We start from the raw sequence: 21,235 nt of genomic DNA, 5'->3' as shown, positions 1-21,235 counted from the left end.
GCCTGGGTTGTTCTCCAGAAAACGAAGGAAATTGGGCTCTAACAGAAGGAGTCAATAGATGGCAGTGCTTGATGGGATGGGAGTGATTCCTCCCCAGTGAGCCTCAGCAAATCCTCCCCTGCAGCACTTCCCTGCAAGGGGGGCACAGGGAGGGGTTTTACTGGCACTCAGCAGACTTGCCCAGCTTCTGGCCCCTGAGTCTGACAAAATTCCCCACAAACTTCAGGTTTAACCCAGCTCACAGCTTGAGCTATTGGGATTCAATGCAGAGAGGCAAAATACTTCTCTGCCTTCTCCTACAAGCAAGGCTTTAACCAGGGCCATGGAGAAAGCCACGTTGGTGTCTCCAGCCCTGCAGCATCAGCAGCTGCTGCCAGATGCCCACTGCAAGTGGGGACTGAAATCTGAACACTTGGCTCTGAGAGCAGGACAAGGAGCTCAGCTCAGGTCCAGCCTCACTGCGGCTGGAGCCTCAAATTTCTCATTCGGGATCAGCTCACACAGAGCTCAGAGAGCATGGAAGTGAAGGGAGGGATTTACATGGAAAATAATTCTTGTACAGCACGAGATAACCAGGACTAGAGGAGATTTTTCCAAGTTTAAGAAGCTTCATTAAAAATTTCTTTCAGGAGAAGGGGTAAGAACAGGACTTGATTTTCAAGGTTTATATTCTATAATTCAAAAACTACCAGGAGCTCTTGTTTTCAAAAACCACAATGCCCAATTATCTGTAACCTGCCTGGCAGACTTCTGTATGGGAAGGGAAGTTCCCAAATTTCCACCCTAGTTTGCTCTAGTTTTGAAATGAAAGAAAGCATCTGGGAATGCAACACTGCCAAAATAGCTGAAACCAATGGCTCCTGAGCTTCACAGGCCCTTGGAGACTCAACAGCAGAATGATGGAGATGTCAGGGAAGAACAATCAGCTGTAAAATATGAAAAGCTTACAATTTCCAAACCTACAACAGCAGGCTCAAAAGTAATAATCCCATTACCACTAAACTAAGGCACTAATTACTATTCCCAGTGGCTGGAGTGGACTGACTGCTAATGTTCCTCTGGTTAATGAAGGAAGGTGAGGGAGAATATATTTCTAAAGTCAGACATCTGCTGAAGGCTGGGCAGCAGCAGCAACTGTACCTAATGAAGCCATTCATATTAATGCAGTGACACTCGGAGGGGGCGCAGGGGAGAAATGAGATGAGGCTGGGTTTGAACTCAGAGAAGACAAATGTCATGTATTACCCATGTGATGGCTGCCCTTATTTAATCCACACTGAGTAACAGAGCTGCTTAAAGCAAAGAACTGCATCCCACATCAGCTGTTCCACCACCAGCTGCTCAAAGCTGGAATAGCTTCTCTAAAAACCCAAAAAGCAGGATATATGCCATTGGAAAGGAATAAACTGCTTTTTCTTTTCTTTGACTACAGGGACACTAAGAAAAATATTCCCAAGTCCTGTGAAGAATCCAGATTTTCCCATCATGTTTTGCTGTTTTCACCAACCAGCAGTAGTTGTTTAGGGTTCAAGGATACTCATTCACTGAGATCAATAGGTTCTGATGGCTGGAAGAACAATTTCTAGAACTAAAATAAACTACTTGTCCAAACTGCTAATCATGACTCATTCACCAATGCAAATGTTCCCAGGTGAACTGGGTGTGATCAGATTATTTTTTTTCAGATTGCACCATTGTCTTTGCTTTGAAATTCTGGTTCTGCCTCCCTGAGTTTGGTAAGCAGCAGCTGAGTCTGTAAAGAAGGTGTGGCCTGCAGAGAAAACCTGCATGGAGCAAACCTGCTTCAGGCCCACTTGTGTCTTCTCTGAATAAAAATATCTGTGTGTGCTAAGAGCCAGCCCCTGATGTGAGCAAGGAGTGGGGAGGGGACTCTGTGCTCACACTCCTCACATTGTGCTGACATCAGGCAGTGCCAGCCAGGGCTCAGCACTGACAGATCCCATTCCTGGGGTCCCTGCTCCTGACTGTCAATGACACAGCAGTGCCCTTCCCATGGAGCACCAAGACCACAGGTAGTCATGGTACAGAACAACCAGTGACACCTCAAAGCATGGGATTGAAGCCATGGAAAAAGTGGATGGCTCCTCCAGGCTCCTGCTGGGACAAGATCCCAGGCTCTGGGCAATGCCAGCTTGGCAGGTGTCCTGTGAGTTAATGACAGGTTCCTCCAGAGGAGATGTTCTCTCTGTAGGAGTGTGAGCACACACTGCACAGCTGCAGACAGGTAAATGCACCCAGGAATACACTGCACCAGGACTCACCAAGGAAACCTGTCCAGGAAAGCTTCCCAGGTGCAGCTCCAGCCTCCATTCAAACCCTGCTGCTCTACCAGGATCCATCAGCCAGCTGCCTGTTGCTAAGGGTGTCTGACAGAACCCATCCCCTACAAACGAGTGAGCAGCCAGTCCCCCCCTCAGCAGTTCACCCACAGCATCTCTCGTCCCAGGGGGAGCGGGTCCCCTTGCCCCGGCCGAGGGCAGGCACTGACCGTGACGCGGAAGGGCGCGGTGCCCGCGGGCTCCATGCTGGGGCTCTTCTCGGCGATGCCGCTGGGCATGCTGCGCCTCTGCCCGCAGCGCTCCGGGGGCGACTCTGGGGACAGAGCACAAGGGACAGTCACAAACCCGGCAGCACAGGGACAGCCCAGCAGTGCCAGCAGCCCCTGCACAATGCGGGGTCCCCCTCCCACTGAGGCAGCGCGACCACCCCACGGATTCCGCTCGCATTTCCCCTGCCTGGAGCAACGTTCCACCAGCAGGACTTTCACCTTCAACAATTAGCATTTTTATACAACTGTAAGCTTCAGATAATGCCTGACAGGTTGGCATTATCATTATTTCCAGTCTGCAGATGAGTAAACAGAAACTGCATTGAGATGAGTGAGAATTATATGCAAAGTACGGACCCGTGCACTCGTGGATTTGATCCTCCTCGGGGAAACTGCTAATGGGGTTAGAGGCACAGGATGCTTAAGTTACCTCTCTAATTCCTCTAGCAATTTGCTTTGGAGCCAGGAAAAAAATAATTAAATCCTGCTTTTGATAAAGTATAAAATGAGGATAGGAATACTTACCTCCTTCCCCACTGGCAAGGAAGGGAGAGGGCTGAAAAGGTAAAATTAACACTTATGCTCAACACTGAGGAGATTTAGAAAAATGATAGGACAGGTCAGCTACAGCATTGTCAGGTGGTGTTTCCTCAGTTCAAAAACCCTCTCTGAAAGCACCATGGAACTCAGAGAAACAGATTTATTTCCAAGCTGCATTCAGTGATGCCCAGACCTTGTAACAAGCTCCCCTTCCCAAAACCATTCCAGAGTCCTCCTTAGCCAAGCATTTCCATGGTCATTGTCTCCTCAGCAAGGTTCTGCCCTTGCCAAAGCCTGACTGTAAGGAACAACTAACACCAGCAATTCCACCCAACTATTCCTGAGATGTGTCTTAAGCCACTCCAAAAGAACAGATTGAGATTCCAGCCATGGATGGGCTGAGGTGCTGGCTCAGTGACATCTTCCTTGGTTGCCACGTAACCTGTGTGAAGCTCAGCCAGCCCAAAGCAGCAGCTCTGCCTTCCCAGCTTCCAGCCAGCCTTCAAATGGCTGGGGCACTTTCTCTGCAGAAAGCTGCACTTTGAATCTCAAGCAGTAAAATCCTTTGGTGTCATCTCCTCTCAGAAGATTCAGGCTCCCACCCCATTCCTTTGAACCTTCTTTTGTTTTTGGACTGTCATAAAGAACTACTTGGTTTCAGCATTTTGAAAGTGAGCTCGAGATGACAACTGAAGAAACTGCTTTGCATTTTCTTAATGACCAGAAAAATGAACCTTGTTTAAAGCATTTCTCACACACCTGGCTGGAAAACAGGAACGATGGCATTATGTGAAAGGCAGCTACAAGAAATTACTTTCCCCATGTGCTCCCAGCCCCAAACACTGCTCAGCACCGAGGGAAAGCCCCTGTATGGGGGTAAGAGCCCCCCAGCTTAGCTTATTTCATCATTAAAATATACCCCAAGCAGAACCAGCAAACACATCACTGACCCAAGACCAGACACAGAGCTGGCTTAGCACCTAAACCCTCCTATAATTATTAAACTTATGGTTCATGAAATGGTTGGAGTCAAATCTCCATTTTAGCTCTGTTTAAGCACTGTGGGTTTCATGCAGGAGAGATGTTACAAAACCCTCTGTAAGAAACCAGAAATAACCAGAAGGAGGGGTGGGTGTGGGTGTTGGAGGGGATGGGGGGGAGCTGTTTGTTTTAAAGGTTAATAAAAATAGCTTACAGGTAAATTAGTAACTCCAGGAATGTACAGCATTTACTTGGTGAGCAGTAGGAATATATAAAGCTTTAAGTGCCCTTTTTACTTTTTCAGGGCTGGAGGCACCATCTCAGGCTGGGTCACTCTGCCCAGGGCCTAGCATCAGCCACGCTGCCACAGCAAGCCCAGGGCCATGGAAAAGGGCACTGTAAGCCAGTAATTAAAAATCTCCACAATCACTAGAGGTTGAGAAAGAAATGTCTTCATTTGCAGCAGAAGATATTTGGGTTAGGCCCTGGAAGCAGTCCCATCTTGCCATGGACAGTCACAGAGAGAGGGAGCTCTCCCTGCCAGCGAGGTTCAGGGACAATGGGCTGCCTTTCCTCCCCTCTCCTGGGGCAGACAGATACCACACACCTCCTGAAATCCCTTCCAGCCCCATTTTCTGTGATTTCTGTCACATTTGCCCACTTGTGCATAAAATAAGCAAGCTTCAAGGGATCAGATTCAGTGTCTGATTTTGGCCTTTTCTTCCCAACCTCTCCTGAACTTCCATCTTTGTCTGGACAGACACCGTGGCACTTCTGTGTCACCTTTCAATAGCACAGAGGGCCCAGGGCTCAGCCACGTTATACAACACAGGAGAGAGAGAAATAAACAGGGCCTCCTGCTTTTCCAAATATTTACAGAAGACTGCAATGTTTTGGGTCTCCCCCTGTGCAGAGTAAGATCTTCAAAGAGAAACTTCCTTGAAATTATCAAGCCCCTGAAAGCTCTCCCAGGTTATCCCCACACAGCTGGGCCAACACGTTGTTGGCTGTGGAAGGCACCAGGAGGTTTTTAAGTTGAACATATCCCACTGCCAAGAGGACACACAGCACTGCAAACACTGCACATTAATTTAGGACCTCGGGCTTATGAGTATTTCTGAAACTCTTTCTGTACAGTAATAAACGCATTTGGTTTGTTAACTTATTCAAGGCACTGGAACTGACAGAATAATTAATCCTCACTCCACTCTTCCATGCCTGTTTTCCATGCTGTGGAATCGTTATGGAGCAGCACAGCAATCTCCCCAGGGCTCCAGGGCAGCAGCAGAACAGGCTGTGAGCAGCTCCCGGCACCCAAACTCTTGTTTAACCCACCCAACATCACCGCCTCCTTTGACTCCACTTCTCAGACACTGCTCCAAGCAGGTTGTTATGTGTAACAAACACACAAACAGCTGTTACTACTGTTTACTTTTCACTTAGCAAGTGAGGTGTTCTTCCATTTGCATTACCTGCTCCTGAGAATCCCAACTAGTCCAAGAGATCACCAGGATTACGCTCTCATTATGGAGAATAAAATACTTCAACTGCTGTTTGTTCATCTCTCTTCACACTCCCCCCCTCGCACAATTCCAGGGATCAGCCAGTGGAAGAGACAGCGGGAACAAGAGCAAAGCAAGGCTGCTGGATGGAATAACAACAAGCAGGCACTTCCCAGCAAGTTGATCTCCTGATAAGAACCTGCTCCAGCTCCAGACAACAAAGGGAGGTCCAACCTGAGTGCTGGGAGAGAAGTCAGCAAGGAGAAATGGTCTCCCTGAACTCACCAGAAGGAAGCCGGGCTGGTGAGCAGCGCTCATGCCATGGCACTCGGAAGGAGCCGGGAAGGAGAGAAGGAGAGGTGATGACTTCATCGGAGGCAGCGAGAAGGGGAGGAATGCCTGGAATGCCAGAGCAGGCAGCAGCACCGGGACACGGCAGGAGCGCAGGTTCCCGCTCCCGCCGCGGGATGGGCTATGGAAGGGAGACTTTGGAGCACAACAAAACTTCACCAGATGCTCTGCAGGTGATGCGGGAAACTCCGAGTTGCCCGGAGCGCAGAGGCGGTGGAAAGGTGCCGCGGGCAGCCCTGCAGAGGTCAGGCTGCTCCCGAGCCGGGCACGGAGCCGCTCCTGAGCTCCGCCCGGCCCTGCCCCACCGGGCACTGCCCGGCACCGCCGCTGCCCCAGCGCTGCCAGGGTGGAGTTTCTGTGAAACCAGAGCGAACAGGAATTACCGGTCTCCTGCTCGTACAATTACAGGCCGCGAATTAATTTTATTGCTTAATGAATTTAGGTGTTATTCCTCTAATTTCTGCATTATCTAATAAGTCCTTATTACAAACCAGAGAGAGGAGAGGAGGAGGAAGGGTGACAGTGATTTAACGTGGCTCACGGTAGCATTTACGAATTAAGAACAATCCCTGGAGAACAGGTATCTGTAGTGTCTGTGTGATTCCACATACTCAGGAGAGGCTGCAGAAAAATCTACAATTCAGACAGCTTTGGGTGGCCACAGGAGCCCAGAAGAAAAGATGGATCTTTAGTCTGAATCCAAATGGGGATTTAGAAGGGAATAGAGGCACTTTAAAAAGCGGAATAGACAGTGACAGAAAATAATAAACACTGAGCTGAGCCAACTTTCCTCTTCACAAGGCATGAAGAACTTTGAGTGGGAAACAGAGGTGCCAAAATGTCTGATTTCCAGTGACAGAGGCTGTGAGAGGTTATGAAAGCCCTTCCTGCTCCCATCAGCTGGCCCAGGAGTGCAGCTGCAGGGCCACCTTTGGGGTTCAGGTACCTGCAGTATTTATTGGAATGTATCACCCACAGCCCTGCTGACCCTGTGAATTCCAGCTGATTCCTTACAGCAATGTCAGAACCACACAAAATTAATTAAAAACCAAACCTCTATTAGGCAATAAAATAGACTTTTAAATGAAAATGGTCATGAAGCAGAAGTTGAGGGCAGGTGCTGGTGCCCTCTGAACAAGCAGATTCCTCTGAAAGCAAAGCTAATGAACACAGAGAGGGCATTCTCCAGGCTAGGGGAAGCCATGCCACCCCTGCTTCTTATCTTAGAATAAAATTGTTTCTTTTTGCATCTTAGAATCTCTGGCTTAAACATTCATAAACTTCCATAAAGCCCAGCAATCCCCCTGGCTGTACCCACAACTCTTCCACATCAGAATCACTGATTTACTCCCCAGTCATTTCATGCTCCAAGCAGAAATAGTTTCACATTTTCTCATGCTCTCATGACCTTTCCAGACAATTAAGGACACTGTTTACAGAACTACAGCTTGTAAAAACCCCTCTCCCTTATCTAACTGTTTACATACAGAATAAAAAAATAAATTGGGATCATTACTTGCCTTCTGGGCTACACTCTGGCACCAAATACTTCGAATTAAACAACTGAGTCTATGACTACAGTTAGTGCTCCCCACAGCAATGACACCAAACTGAGCCAGCTTCTTACCAGTGCCTTTGTTTCCCCCATAGGTGACTTCAGTGGTACAAAAGCACCACATTCAGTGTGTCTCTGATGACTGTGCCCCTGCCTAAAAGCAGCAAAGCTCACCTGAAGCACCACTTAGAGCCACACAATTCTCTGCAGCTCCAAGTACGGTGGCTGGGACAGTTCTGTGAACTGAAGAGCCTTGTTAGAAGTGGCTGGAATACAGAAAACAAATCCCAGAAAACATCAGAACACACTGATGGTTTCACATCAGTGAAAACTGGTCCCCTCAGCTAAAATCTGTTCCCATCTTCTCTCAAAGTGGGACTAAGAACTCCTGAAAGAAGAGCTTTTTCTTTGTTAAATAACGATTTGGAGTGGCACTGACCTTTGCCATGGCACACTGTGCACTTTAATGGCTCCCCCCTCATCTCTGTGTCAGGTTCCTGGATATCATGGATTTAATATTCCTCATCCTGCCCCTGAGCCAGTGCTATTAATGGCTCTTGAATCTAGTACTGAAAAAAGCTCTGCTATTTTTCTGAGTACTTGATATGTATCTATTCCTCTATTTTCTCTATTACCCAGTAAGAGAACTCCTCTCCCAGCAGCTGCCACGATGCTTTTTGATGCGTGCAAGCAGCAAAGGCTCCTCTCTTGACTTTCTGGGGGCTCTGGCTGCCGGGTGCCTCAGCCCCTGGCTGGGCTGGGATTTCCATGTCCCCAGCCCGGGAGGAGCCGCCGGGAGTGCCCGCCCCAGCAGCGGGATGCGGGATGCGGGATGCGGGATGCGGGATGCGGGATGTGGGATGCGGGATCCCGCGGGATGCGCGTGCCAGCCGCGGGCCCGGTGCCTCACTAGGTGGAGCTGGAGGCCCTTGGCCGGCCCCGCTGCAGCGCGGGGAATCCTCCAGCTGCGCTTCGGCTCTGGGGCACCCGACGGTCAGCGGAGCTCAGAGCGCTTTCCCTGCACTCTCCCTGCTGTGGAGCCATCCCAGCACAGCCGGGCACTCTGACAGGGCAAGTCCTGCCCTCCAGAAATCCAGGTGAACACATCCTTTACCTGAGGAGACAGATTAAACCCACTTGTCAAGGGAAAATCCCTCTCCAAGGGAAAAAGGGAAAGAAAACAGCACTAATGGGAAAGGAAAGCTGAGGTAACTCTCATTGTGAAAGGTCTGAAAATACAGCAGCTTCTGAGAGCTACATGAGGCACAGCTACAGGTCCCCAGACCTGGTGCCAGGGACAGAACAGAAGGCATCCAGAAAATGACCCTCCCTTTCTAAAGATAAACAGCAAATCATGCTGATTGAGCAGCCTGTAGTACAAACTCTGTTTTGCTGTCTGGTATTTTTTAACTAGATATGTGTATATATATATCTGGTATTTTTATTCTTTCATTATTAGTCTCTGAAATAAAATATGTATGATATTTATCTTCCTCTGCTATGATATCCACAGAACAAATTCCTCCTCTGCTAACGGCATATCATTAGGAGCCTTTTCTCCAGGGTGAAATTGAAATCAAGTTCAGACTTAAAAAATACATCAGAAAAAGCTGAAATTCTATCCTGGTTGGGGTCCAGACTGTGGTGACTGCCAATACCCTGGTTAAAGTGGAAAGGATGATAAAGTGAAGTGGAACATCAGCTTCCTCCCATGTGATGATAAAGACAAGCAACACAGAGTGTGGAGAACAAGGAGTCAGCTCTGGGGAGATTTAAATTAGGCTCATCCATCATGCTGAACCTTCCTGCAAAGATTCTGCTCTGTCACCACGAGCTTTCCTGCAGCACTTTATCCACAGAGGCAATCTGAGGGCAAGGAGAAACCTCCATGCTCTGCAATTCCTGTCCCTGTCTCTGGAGGTGTCACCTGGACACAGCACCCAGGACAGGGCTGGCTCTGTCCCCTGCCTGTGAGGGTTGGCTGGGCCTTTCCCCAGAAGTGACCTGGACAGCTGAGCTGAGCAGGCCAGAACAGCTCCCTTCACCTGAAGCACCCTCAGGAGAAATGGAAACTTCCCACAGCTAATTCCCAGGCCACTCTTCCAGCCGTGCACAGTGGCTGCTGGAACAGGTCTGTACTGGTAAAATGCAAATTAAATAAATAAATACTTAATTTATAAGCATGATTCATCAGAGGTTTCATCTTCCACAGCAAAGAAACAGATGTTCTATTGATGGCACTTCATTAGAGAGATAAATGGGGTCACACACGTATCTCTGTTCACATCCATCTGCATAATAGACCAAACATTAAGATTTGAATTTCGCATGGTGCATGTGGCTCTCAGAGCAGCCTCAGAGAGTCTCAATGCCCAGAGCCTGCTCACCCACCTCAGATTGTCTCACCAGCCAAGGAACTTTAACTCTGCTCAGAAAAGCAGGAGGTTGGGATCTAACACTGGCTATTTAGGAGACAGTTTCACTGGAAACACAGAAGAATACTGGATTTTAAGTAATGGATGGCAGTGATTTTTGGTACCCCCCAAAATGCAATAACTGTCATGAGGAAGCAACTCAAAGTAGCAGTGACAGCCAAGTCTGGAACCACTGTTCTTCCTTCAGTTCAAGTCATGGAGGGTTAGGACTGGGGACAGGGTTAGGGAGAGCTGAGAGGGATTTTCTGGTTTTCCAAACATTAATGCAGGAGGCCTCCGAGTTCCCCTGGCAAACAGAAACAAGTCTGCTGCACTTCAATAGGCATTACAGAAGATAATGCTTACAGAATGAGTGGTATCCTTTCCACAGATGTGCCTTTGCTGCGTGTGGCTGTGAGTGTGTGCACAGCTGGGCCAGGCACAGCAGCTCTGCACACCTGGGCAATGCCCCCTGTGCCAAAGCGCTGCTGAGAACCCACCCTGCTCGCTGCTGTTCCCCATCCATCTCTCCCCTGGCTGCTCAGACTCTCTTAGCAATTGTTTCACTATTAGAAATTGTGGAATGTAAATCCTAATTTATTGTGACTGATCCTTTTATTTCCTCTGGGGGTGGGTGGGTATTTCTGCTCCTCTCCCACAAACCTGCTCTGCAAACACTCGCAGGTGGCAGCTGCACACTCACTCTGCAGTTTTCAAGCAAACAGCACCAGTGCCAAGGAGAGACAAGGAACATTAAAAACCAGTCGTGTTTTCACTTCCCAACCTATTTTTGAAACAGGAGGGAGCAGGAAAATGTTCTTACCTACACCAACACTGACATTTGCATTTTCCATCCTAAAAAAAATATGCCAGATCTGTGTTGGAATTTCTCCCTCCAGAACTGCCCTCCAGTCACTCCGAGGAGCAAATGGGCACTTGAACAGCAACACTGCAACCCTGCAGAGCAATTCAGCAATTTGGTGACCAACATTCACCCTCCTGGGGGGGTTAATGCACCTCACCCCACTCTCTGAAATTTCATTTTGGTGTTCACCTGACTTTTAGCTGATCCTAGAAGCAGAGTTATGTAAATGAACACCAAATGTTCTCACTTCAAACACACCAGCCCCATCAAAATGTGTTCTTGTCTAAGGGTATAAAGGTAATAATTGGTAACCTTTGACTGCTAAAAATGTAAAGGGAAAAGATCTTTCATTTAAAACTTGCTCGTTTGGTTACCATGGACACTGCTTAATCATGAAGGATGACTATTACTTGTTCCTATAGAAACCAAGAAGCTCAAGAAGCATCCTGTAATTTAACTCCAGATGCCAAATTTTACACCAGTCCCCCTATTAGCACATTTGGGTACTTCAGAACAAGCCCAGGCTTGATCTCTGACTCTAAAAGAAATTCAGTGATGCAGAAATGCTGTAAGAAACCAAAAATATGAGCATGTAAGGTACAAAAGAAACTTGCACTTCACATAAATTGGTTTCTTCAAAAGGAAACATTAAGTGCTCAGCATCTGAGGATTCCTCTTTCAGTGCAAATGTTAATGAAGCAAAACTTTGGTTGTCTTTATTCCTGTCAGTGTTCTCCAAGTCCATACAATTGCAGGGCATGTTTTTCATCCAATTGAATGCTTCAATGCTCAACTTAAGACGAACTTCTGCAGCAGTGTGAGAGCCTGGGATTCCTAATGAGCCTCTGGGAGCTGCTCCTGGTCCCAGCCTGGCTCTCCAAACCAGACCTACAATAAGAACATGCCCCTCATGCAAGGAAAAAACCAATGGGCAGCACAAACCTGCAAAATTCAGGCCATGTGTTGCTCTAACAAGTCTTTTAGAGTTTATGCTTATTAGTAAAACCACAACACTTGTCTGGCATTGCTCATCACCTCAGAGCTTCACCTTCAGCACCAAAGAAATATTAGTCAGAATCTCTCTCTTGTGTAGGCCTGGGGGAAAAAAGCTTCCAGAAATGACCTGTGGCTGCCACTGCTCCTTGACCCTCAGCAGCTCTAGATGGGGAATGGTTCACAGCTCTCAAAGAGCCATCCATTTTTCCATTCTCTGGTTCCCAAAGGGGCCTGAGGGAACTCAGTGTAAAAGCCTGACCCCGAGGCTGCACAAACCAGTGACAGGAGTCAGGAGTTCTGAGCACCTTCTTTCACAAGCATACACACAAACACACAAACTATTTGTGTCTGACTCTAAAATATTCTCTGCAGTGTTGCAAGGGAGAGCAAACCACCCTCAGTAGTGTCTGAGCTGAAAAAAGCAAAACTGATAAAGCCCAAATGAGAACATTCCCTGACCCAGCTCGTTCCCATCTCTATTGAGAGCAGAGTGAATTAAAGGATTAGAGAGTGCCTTCAGTGCAATAACTTAGGGGATTAGTGGCACACTCGAAGACCTTCAAGGGAAATACAGGTTTAAAAGCTTTAAAAGGCAGCTCTGTGTCTAAATTGTTTGGACTGCCACAGCTGTAAGGAGACAAACTTACTCTAATACATGAGTGATCATGAAAAGTCTGCTGAAACCCCTCGAAGCATGTTTTTGGAAGCAATTCTAGTTTGGACTCAGACCAGGGTTTTTAACCTCTTTCTCATTTAGTACCCACAGCTTGCAGATAAAAACTCATTCTGCATTACTCGAGAGCAAATCTGCTCCTTCATTCCTTGCAGAGCAGTCAGCCCCTCTCAGGAACTCTCAGGGGAAAAGGATGGGACTGCCAGGAGGAGAGGGCTGGAAACAGAGATAAAGGGAGAGATGAGCAAAAAGTGACAGTGCTCCTGAGAGATTCCCCTGGGAACTTTTACAACTGGATTCATTTTTGATCTCGTAGGGATTTCTCAGCGAGAACATTCACTGAGTGTGGATGTTCCTGCATTTCTGGAGCAGGTGGGGCAGGTCAGGGTTTGCAGTAGGAGCAAAGGGAGTCAAGGCACTGCTGCCACCTCCTTCCTGCTGAAGGGTCAGTCCAATACATTTGCCTGCAATAAATTCACTCTAAATTTTTGCTTATTAAAGGGATTCTGAGATTAATGCGTTGTTTAATATAAAAACAATTCCAGAATTCCTCCACACACCGCTTCCCAAGTCATTAAATTTAGTCTCGATTTTTACTAGACAATGAAGCATTGAACAAACACAGCAAAGTCTCAGCTGGAGCACTGGTGCTAAAAATAGCACAGCTGTCAGTGAATATTTCCTATAAACAGCACAGCTTTAAACATTTTGCATATCTTTTCTATGGGCATCTGTCAGCCATGCTGTTAAAATTTCAATGAAAGACTGCAAGACTTCTGTGGTGAAACAGAAAATGCCACAAAAGAGACTTGAAAAACAAAGCAATGATCATTAAAAAGTGTAAAGCAGGAAGGTCTCCTTTTCCTGGCATTTAAAAGACACCACCCTTGGAAAAAAAAACCAAAACAAACCCAAGCCTATTGCTAACATTTAGTACTGGGCTCCTCACTTGCCTGCTCCCAGACCTTAAAAGAAAAACAAAGTCCTGCAGAGGTGGAAAGGGAGAAATTCCACCTGGCATTCCTTGTCCAACATCACTTTTGTTAACGTGCTGCAGAACAGATTTTCAGCTAGCAAAGATTAGTGGGAGGCGAGTGCAATATCAGTTGGCTTTAAATATAATAAAACCTCCTTAGTTGTTATGGCACTCTGGGACATGCTGGGACAATTTTCCAATCGCTGCTTCCCTTGTCCCAAGCGAGTGCCTCAAGCTCCAAGGTATTGATTATTTGGGTATAAGCTGATCTCTCATTTATCACTTAAAAGGTTTTGATTTCATCAAACAGAGAGACAAAGACTAAATTCCAGCTGTTTTCAACAGATGTGTATCTGAATAGCCTGTGCTGAGAAAAAAAGCCAGCCTGACCTTGGCCTCCCAGCTCAGTGTTCAGTGCACTGAAATTCTGGGTTTTGCTGAAGATCAGTCAGTTTCCTCTTCACAGCTGCCATCAAAGGAAAGGAAGAAGAAAGTCTGTTTAATAAAAATCCTTTTCATAAAACACCTTGAAAAGCATCTGTGATAAACAGAACACAGAGCAAGACATTTCTGTCTGAGGCTGACAGAGGCAGAAGGATCAGGAACACTAAACCTTCAAGATCAGGAACTCCAGTGTTCTCTAATTCTCAGGGCTTTGATGCCAGCTGATTGCCTGCTGAGTTTTACACAAGAAAGCCCTGAAGCCAAAGCTGCGTTTGGCTCAGAGATGGGACTGGGAATGGAGCACCGTGAGCGGTTTCTGTGGCAAAGGGAATTTTCAGAACACTTCCCACTGACCCCCATTCCTTCATCGTGTTCATGAGCAAGGAGAAGCAGGGAGGGATCCTGAAGAAAGCCACAGACCCAAGTGCAGCCACAAGCAGGTGCTGCTGTCACTGCAAATTCTCCTTCTCCCCTCTCTGCCTCCCAAGTACCTTCCACTGCATCAGATGGGTCACCTGGGAGTAATTCTAATTACTGCCATGATTCCTCCTGCAGTCCCACACATCTCTGAGCTGAACAGATGGCCCAGGGGTTCTGCAGGTAGAGTTTTATCCAACTGATGTTTACCTGCAGCACGTCCTGACTCTCTGTGAGAGCAGAGCTGGGGGTTTCAGGCACTGTCCTCCTTCCAGCAGAGATTTCCAGTGCAGTGAAGCCTGTCTGCTTTACTCCCCAACAAGCACAGTTTAAAGGTGCTGGAGGCAGGATCTCTATCCTCATCAGCCTCCTCAGAGCAGCCTTTCCCTCCTGCTTGGCTTTGCCCTGCCCAGCAGTGCCCCTGGTCAGATATTGCAGCCTGGGCCCCCAGAGGGGCAGAGTGACAAACACACTGAGATGTGATGGATGTGTTAAAGGCACCAGGGCTGACCAGAGAGCTCCAGAACAGAGGGTGCCATCACATGAACCATTGAACAAGCTGCTGTCACTGCCAACAGCTCCAAGTCCTGGACATTTTGCTGCACATTGAAGCAGGCTGGCTCCATCTGGAGTCCCAACACAAAGCTCTCCCCTCCCTCCCTCCCTCAGATCCTTGCACAGAAAATGCAAACTCTGCTCGCTTTGCCCAGCTGGAAGCACCAGAGCAGCTCTTTCCTGAGGGAGTGGCTCTCTCTGTACCTCAGGAAGCAAAATCCATTTCCCAAACTGGGTCTCATCCCTCCCAGAGCTGTGCAACCCCAGCCTGAGTTTTCCTGCTGTTCCTGGAGCCCCCAGATCCCTACAGATCATCAGTTTTCCAGTGGGAACAAAACTGGTAAGGAAAGTATTCCTGCTGCATGGTTCCAGCCCTTCCATCACCCTGCCCAGCCTGGACAAGCCCCCCCTGACCTGCTGTGTGACACCACCACTGCACAACAGAAACAGATCAGAAATAGAGAAAATTCTCATCTGGCTTTGCAAATCCCTTTCAGATGTACAGATAAGAGGAGCTCAGCCACTGCTGAGAGGCAGGGATCCCACAGATAACACAAAATACTCCAGGAGAGATGAACAGCAACAAGATTTCAGCTGGTTCAAATCCAATTTCTTACAAACTTTCGGGCTGATTCCCATTTCCATCAAATCTGCCTGAATATTCCTCGTGTTCTTGACAAATGATGCCACTAAGTTCACTTTGGGTTACCTAAACAAAACTGAACACATTTAGTTTGTCACAGTAACTGAAATGACAGTAAAATATTTTGGTTTTGCACAGCACACAAATAAAGAGGGAAAGGGAAGTGGGACGTGTTTGGGAGTTTACAAACACTCCTCCCTGACAGGCAAAACAACACAAAATCATGCAAAGAAAACCACTGTCTGAAGGAAAAGCTGAAGCTCAGGCACTGATTTAGCTTCCTATTGTTTTCCCAGCAATGATTCAAAATCCTTAAAATCGTCCTGAGTGCCAGGAAAAGAGGAAAGAGGACATTGCACTGAGCTAAATCTTACAGTGCTAGAGTAAAGTTTAAAATCTGCTTCATAAATCAGAATTAACTACATTGAGACAAGTCCAAGCCTGGATTTGCACAGACACCTGATGTAAAGTTGCAGTTGTGCTTTTTATTCACACAGTAACAAGAAAAAGAGAAATCTTTTCAGTTAATGGCTTTGATTAGGCTCACAGCACGATAAATACACCAGGACTGCCAGACTGCAGGGCAAACACAACTCTCTCCCCTCCTTTCTGAAAAAATTCAACAGGAAAACCCTCTCATACTCCCACTTTTTGGCTGCTTTGACGACAGGGAAAAGAACCAATAAACAGTTATTTCACAGCAGAAGCAAGAGAAAGGCAGAATAGCTGGTTTTAAAAATGCAACTGGGTCAGTTGCTGCCTCCAGTAGAAGGAATGGGCTGCCTGTGCCCTACAGAAACATCCCTCTGTGGACCTCCCTCCTGCTGCTGAGGACAAATAAGCCCTTTTAGAGCAGGATTTTTAAAAGTGCAAAGTGATTTGGGGCTTCGAGTCCCACAGGTTTCTGCAATGCCTCGGGAGCCCAGTCTTTAGGCTCTTTGGAAAATCCTACCCCTAAACTGTTCTCAGCTTTGTCATCTCAAGCCCCTGGTGACACTCGGCTCACGAAGAACAAGAAGTTCCAGCCATACATCTCTGCAGAGAGACCCCATCTCCTCAGCACGGCTTTCCAAAGCTCTGCAAGCATCCGTGAGGCCTCCAAACACCTCGCAGAAGCTCAGAGAGTTCCCTCAATGGCACTGAGCGCAGAGCTGAGCCTGGTTAGTTGGAAAGCCGGGCTTAGAGGCAGCACACGGGGTTAGAGCAGCCACGCCGGCCCCAGTCCCTCGCACACTGACCTGGTGCAGAGCCCGGGCCGCTCCCGGGGCGCGGGGCCAGCGCCCCTCCTCATCCTCACCTACCTACGGCAGCGGGCAGAGCGCGGCAAGGAAAGAGCTCGCAATTACCCCTGCTAAGCCTGTTCCGGCTGCGGGATCTGCTGCGCTGTCTCTGCAGTCGGGACCTCCGGAGCAGTCGGTAGTAGTAGGACGGTCTCCCAGAACTTTTCCTGCTGTTCATGGACATTTTTGGATCTATTTTACACACACACACATGCAGGCACGGGTTCGCTCTCCCCTCTGGTACAGGAGCAAAACAGTCCCGGCGTTTTAATGAACTGGAGGGTGGTTCTTTGGAGGGGAAAGGGAGAGGGGGGAAGAGGAACTCTTCACTTGACACATTTAAAAAGAAAAACAACAAGAAGAAAACATAAAAGGGAGAGAGAGAGGGAAAAAAAAGCAGGCGGCACCGGAGTGCATGTCTCAGCCGAGGGAGGACTCCAAGCGAGCAAGATAAACTGTGCTAACAACTCCTGTCCCCAAAAAGATAAGGCTGCGGGAGGAGGAATAGGAAGCCAGAGCTGGCCTGGGCTCCTGAAACGTGAAGCATAGGCTGGAAGAAATCCTGGACTGGATCCTGTCCGCCAGGCATCTGATCAAAGTGTCCTGCAAGGATTCCCCGCTCCCGGCCCCGGCTCCGGCCGCTCTGCCTGCCCCGAGCGGCGGCCCCGAGCCGCGCTCATCTGCTGAGGAGCGATCGGGAAAGGCTGCGCTGGGGAAGGGGATAATGATTTCCTGGCCATGGGACACATGTTAATAATCATCATGGAGCAAAAGCCCCGGAAAATAAAGTGAAATTTGAGAGGGGAAAACTTTAATTAGAAGTTGAATGAACAGAGCTCCAGACTCCCCTGGAGGCCCATTTCCTTTCAACATTCAAACTGAGTTATAGCACATCCCACAAATTAGAGAAAGGGCCTATTTACCATTTGGGTCCTGATGGCAGCGAAGATTCTGCCTCCGGCTCATATTGCTCCATAAAATTACATTTCAATGGGCAGAATTAACACTTTAAGCCATGGAAGAAAATTAAACTATATATATATATTAAACAGATAAAAAATTTCACTCCACCTTTACTGTTTCAAAAGTTCAGAAGTGAATTGTCCAGAATCCTGCACCTAAGCTCCTTCCCTTGATGGCACAAAAATGACTCTGAAGGAAGTGACAGAAAACATTTCAGAGACCCAGAATGGTGGCCAAGAACTGAATGCATGGCTGCTGCTTCCCCCAGGCTGGCAGGTAACAGAGAAACCTCATCCGAGTGGGATGAGCTGCACAACAACATCTGCACAATAACTCTCGGTGTTGTGTCCTCAGTTGTCATTTTTCCTAGACTTCTGTGCAAATTTATCTTTGTGGTGTCTTATGACCAGCCACGGGCTTGGCTGTGGATGAGCCCCGTTCCCCCGGAGCAGGAGCTGCAAAGCTTCCCTGGGTTATCCTGTCTTGTACCTCCAGTAACGAGAGGCAGAATCTGCTCCAATTCAGCAACTGCACCGGGACAGGAGTCCCTTCCCCAGCACCAAGCATCTTCCCCGATGTTAGGGTTTCACACATTTCCACAGCCATGGAAAACATCAGAATTCCACCCAAGCCGCGCTTTCCTATTCCCATCGAGAAGAAAACCCGCGCTGTGTGTGAGCCGAGAAAGGCCCTTCCAGGAGGAAACCCAAGGCTCGCTCTTCCCTGAAGTCCATGCCTGGTTTTGAGGCCACACGTGAGGAATTCGGCGCAGCTTTCAGGCAGTGCAGGAATGAGCGCCCGGGAGGGCAGCGACAAGTTCAGGTCAGGGAGGCAGGGCCCAGCTGGACAGCGGGGGCTCCCCGGCCCGGCACGGGGACGCTGGCCCGGGACATCGCCCTGCGCACCCCGCACCAAGGAAAAGCCTTCACGTGCTGCTCATCTGCCCTCCCCTTCTCAGCCAGAATCATCTTCCTTTGCATATTGGGTACATAAAAAAATAAAAATACAGGGACAACTCTAACTGTTTTCCAGATGAGCAGAGACTCGTCCTGTGCAGCTGATTCAATTCCCAAAAGGAGCTGAGAACATCCAGAACACAGTGATGGGAAAGGCTGAAAATACTGAGGAGGTTTGGTTAAAGATTTGCTGTAGACGAGAACCCAAATATTCAGGTGTCTCTCTGCAATTCTGTGTCATAATAACTGGGATGAAAGCTCTGAAAAGAGTCTTTCACAATTATGCTTTTATCATTAGAAATATCTTTAAAACGGCCTATCCAATTTACTTTTGTCATTCCCAATAGAAAAAAAAAAAGGTACTGATGGAAATGAAAGTTTAAAGAAAACCATTTTAAAAGCTCACCCAAATTTAGATGATCTGAAAGGGGAAGGTTTGATTTTGTTTAACTGGAGCCAGGTGACTCATGCTCAGAGCTCTGGGGATGCAGCAGAGGCGGCTGCTGGGGATCTCCTCGAGCTCTGAGGGAATGTGGGGTGGGAATGTGGGAATTTTTATTTTCAATCAGCCAGGTACCTTCAGAAACACTCATACAGGTGACCACGAAGCAGGAGAGGTTAATGAGGGACTATAAACTACATGACAAGAGAAAGCAGCCCTATATAAAAGCAGAAATAAATATTTGGGAGTTGTGTTCCAGTTTCACCAGCTTGGCTCTGTCTCTCTCACTAAACAATATTTCTGAAGGATTTAACTTCAGATGCTACAGGATGAAGAAGTATTAAACATAATTATCTTTTTATCCTACAGCATCTTTTGTCCACCAGAGCACAGACACTTCTGCATATTTGCTTCTGCAAATACTTGCTCAGTTGAATGTACTTAAAACACATAAACTTCCTCTTTTTCACTCAGGTAAAAAAAGAAATCCAAGGAATGTGCCCAATATCAAGTGGGGAAGTCAGTTATTTGCTTCTAATAAATAATGTCTTGACTTTCTTTAAGAAAGAGCCATAATGTATTTTTTAAATGTGAATGAAATAATTTCTCAGATATCACTATCCAAAAAGGAAGTACGGGAATGACACCTCCAATTCCCAGCAAGCTGAGTTTTGGATCACATTTAAATTTCTGCAGCTCCTTGGTGGTGGGGATTCCCAACAGGCTGGCTCTGAGAGGCCAGCAGGAGGAGGCCAGAGCGTACCTGGTCCCTTCTGTGTGTGTTACACGGGCGGGCAGAGGGGAAGGCTCTCAGAGCCGGCCAGTCTGAGAGCCTGGAGACGTTTCCTGCACCCACCGTGAACTCAGAGCGGGGCAGAAACACCGAGGCTGACTCAGAGCACGGCACATTTCACATTTCCTGCCCACTTCCCAGCAGAACAATAGAGCTAAAGAACATCAGCTTCTCACATCAGCTTTCAGCAGCTGCGGGAGACCACAACAAAATCACTTCACTTGCTCTGCTGACACAGAACACCCCACTCAGGTAGGCTGGTTTATGACCTGACTGCTAATGATGCCAACAAAGCCAAAATCCATCTAAAGACTTGTGCTAAATTTCCACAGACCTAACGAAGCAATTAAAACACATGGAATCCAATGCAATGGAAGAAGAAACTTCTACCAGAATCAAACATCCAATGCCTCAGAGCAGCCTGCTCCTTTCAACAGGAGGAAAATCCCAGGAGTGTGAAGTCTCCACTGTGCAGCAAAAATACCAAACTGAAAAGAAAAATCTCGCACAAATCCCTAAATCAAACAAAGGCCCTCAGACGTAACTGGGAGCTGCACAACACTTCCCAGCACTGTGTCTTCCACACTGAGCTGCTGGCAGGAAATATTTGTGTAAGCAGGACTATTCTTCCCAAATATCCCTCATTACTAAAATAAAATGTTAGCAGTGATTCATTGAGTGATTAACAGAGTAACTTCAACTCTGGGTTTCCCAGGATCCCCCATTTCCCTCTCCAAGACAAAACTGTGGCAGTTCTCTGCTGTGATCCTGGAGGGGCTCAAAAGCAACCTCAAAATCTCACCTGGTCCAACCTTCAGTGGCAAGAGAGCCCAAATGATGATCTTTGCCTTCCTATCTGCACAGCTAAATAAACAAAACCCACACCACCTCTAGGTTAGGAATCCAATTATTAGATGTAATAACAAATTTCTGTAATAAACTACAAAATCCGCATTGACCTTGATCAAAATATTCATATAACAAAAGAAATTAACTCCTAAAGAATATTTTTACTTTGTATTTCAGCAGTAAACTTGCTGTTGTGTTGCTGCAGGGAAGGAGTTGATAAAAGTCTGGCATCACTGCCTTTCTGTGCCAGATTTATGGGTTATTATTAGCAGAAGGCTCAGCTATTTATCCTGAGTTCTGTTACAGTGGCTTTCCAGGGTGGTGTGCTAAGAGGTCAGGGAAGAAGCCATGGACCCTTCAGGAGGCTCCTGCAGGGCATCACTCTCCTTGCCTGCCTGGAAGCTGAGTCTGTTCTAACCCAAGGAGGGGAGAGGAGGTTTTGCAGGAACCCCAGTGCACACAGAGAACTTC

The 21,235-nt window shown here is 47.5% G+C and overlaps 1 protein-coding gene across 7 annotated transcripts in view; it reads right to left on the bottom strand.

The window, feature by feature from the left end:
• The window catches only part of DAB2IP (DAB2 interacting protein), a 156,874-nt gene that overhangs the window by 109,776 nt on the left and 25,863 nt on the right, over positions 1-21,235 (bottom strand). For 6 of the 7 annotated variants that reach the window (XM_071454441.1, XM_071454436.1, XM_071454443.1 and 3 more), the window contains one exon: positions 2,510-2,613. In XM_071454441.1, coding sequence (XP_071310542.1) covers positions 2,510-2,613 — 104 coding nt within the window. Of the gene's footprint in view, positions 1-2,509; positions 2,614-16,827; positions 17,222-21,235 lie in introns of those variants that run through there. The other variant, XM_071454438.1, reaches the window with a different exon arrangement.

The sequence above is a fragment of the Agelaius tricolor genome, unplaced genomic scaffold, assembly GCF_023055355.1.
Source record: "Agelaius tricolor isolate 1412-34295 unplaced genomic scaffold, bAgeTri1.0.p SCAF_38, whole genome shotgun sequence".
In the NCBI taxonomy this organism is placed as follows: Eukaryota; Metazoa; Chordata; class Aves; order Passeriformes; family Icteridae; genus Agelaius; species Agelaius tricolor.
Note: the sequence above shows the minus strand (reverse complement) of the source record. Positions and strands in the feature narration are given on the sequence as shown.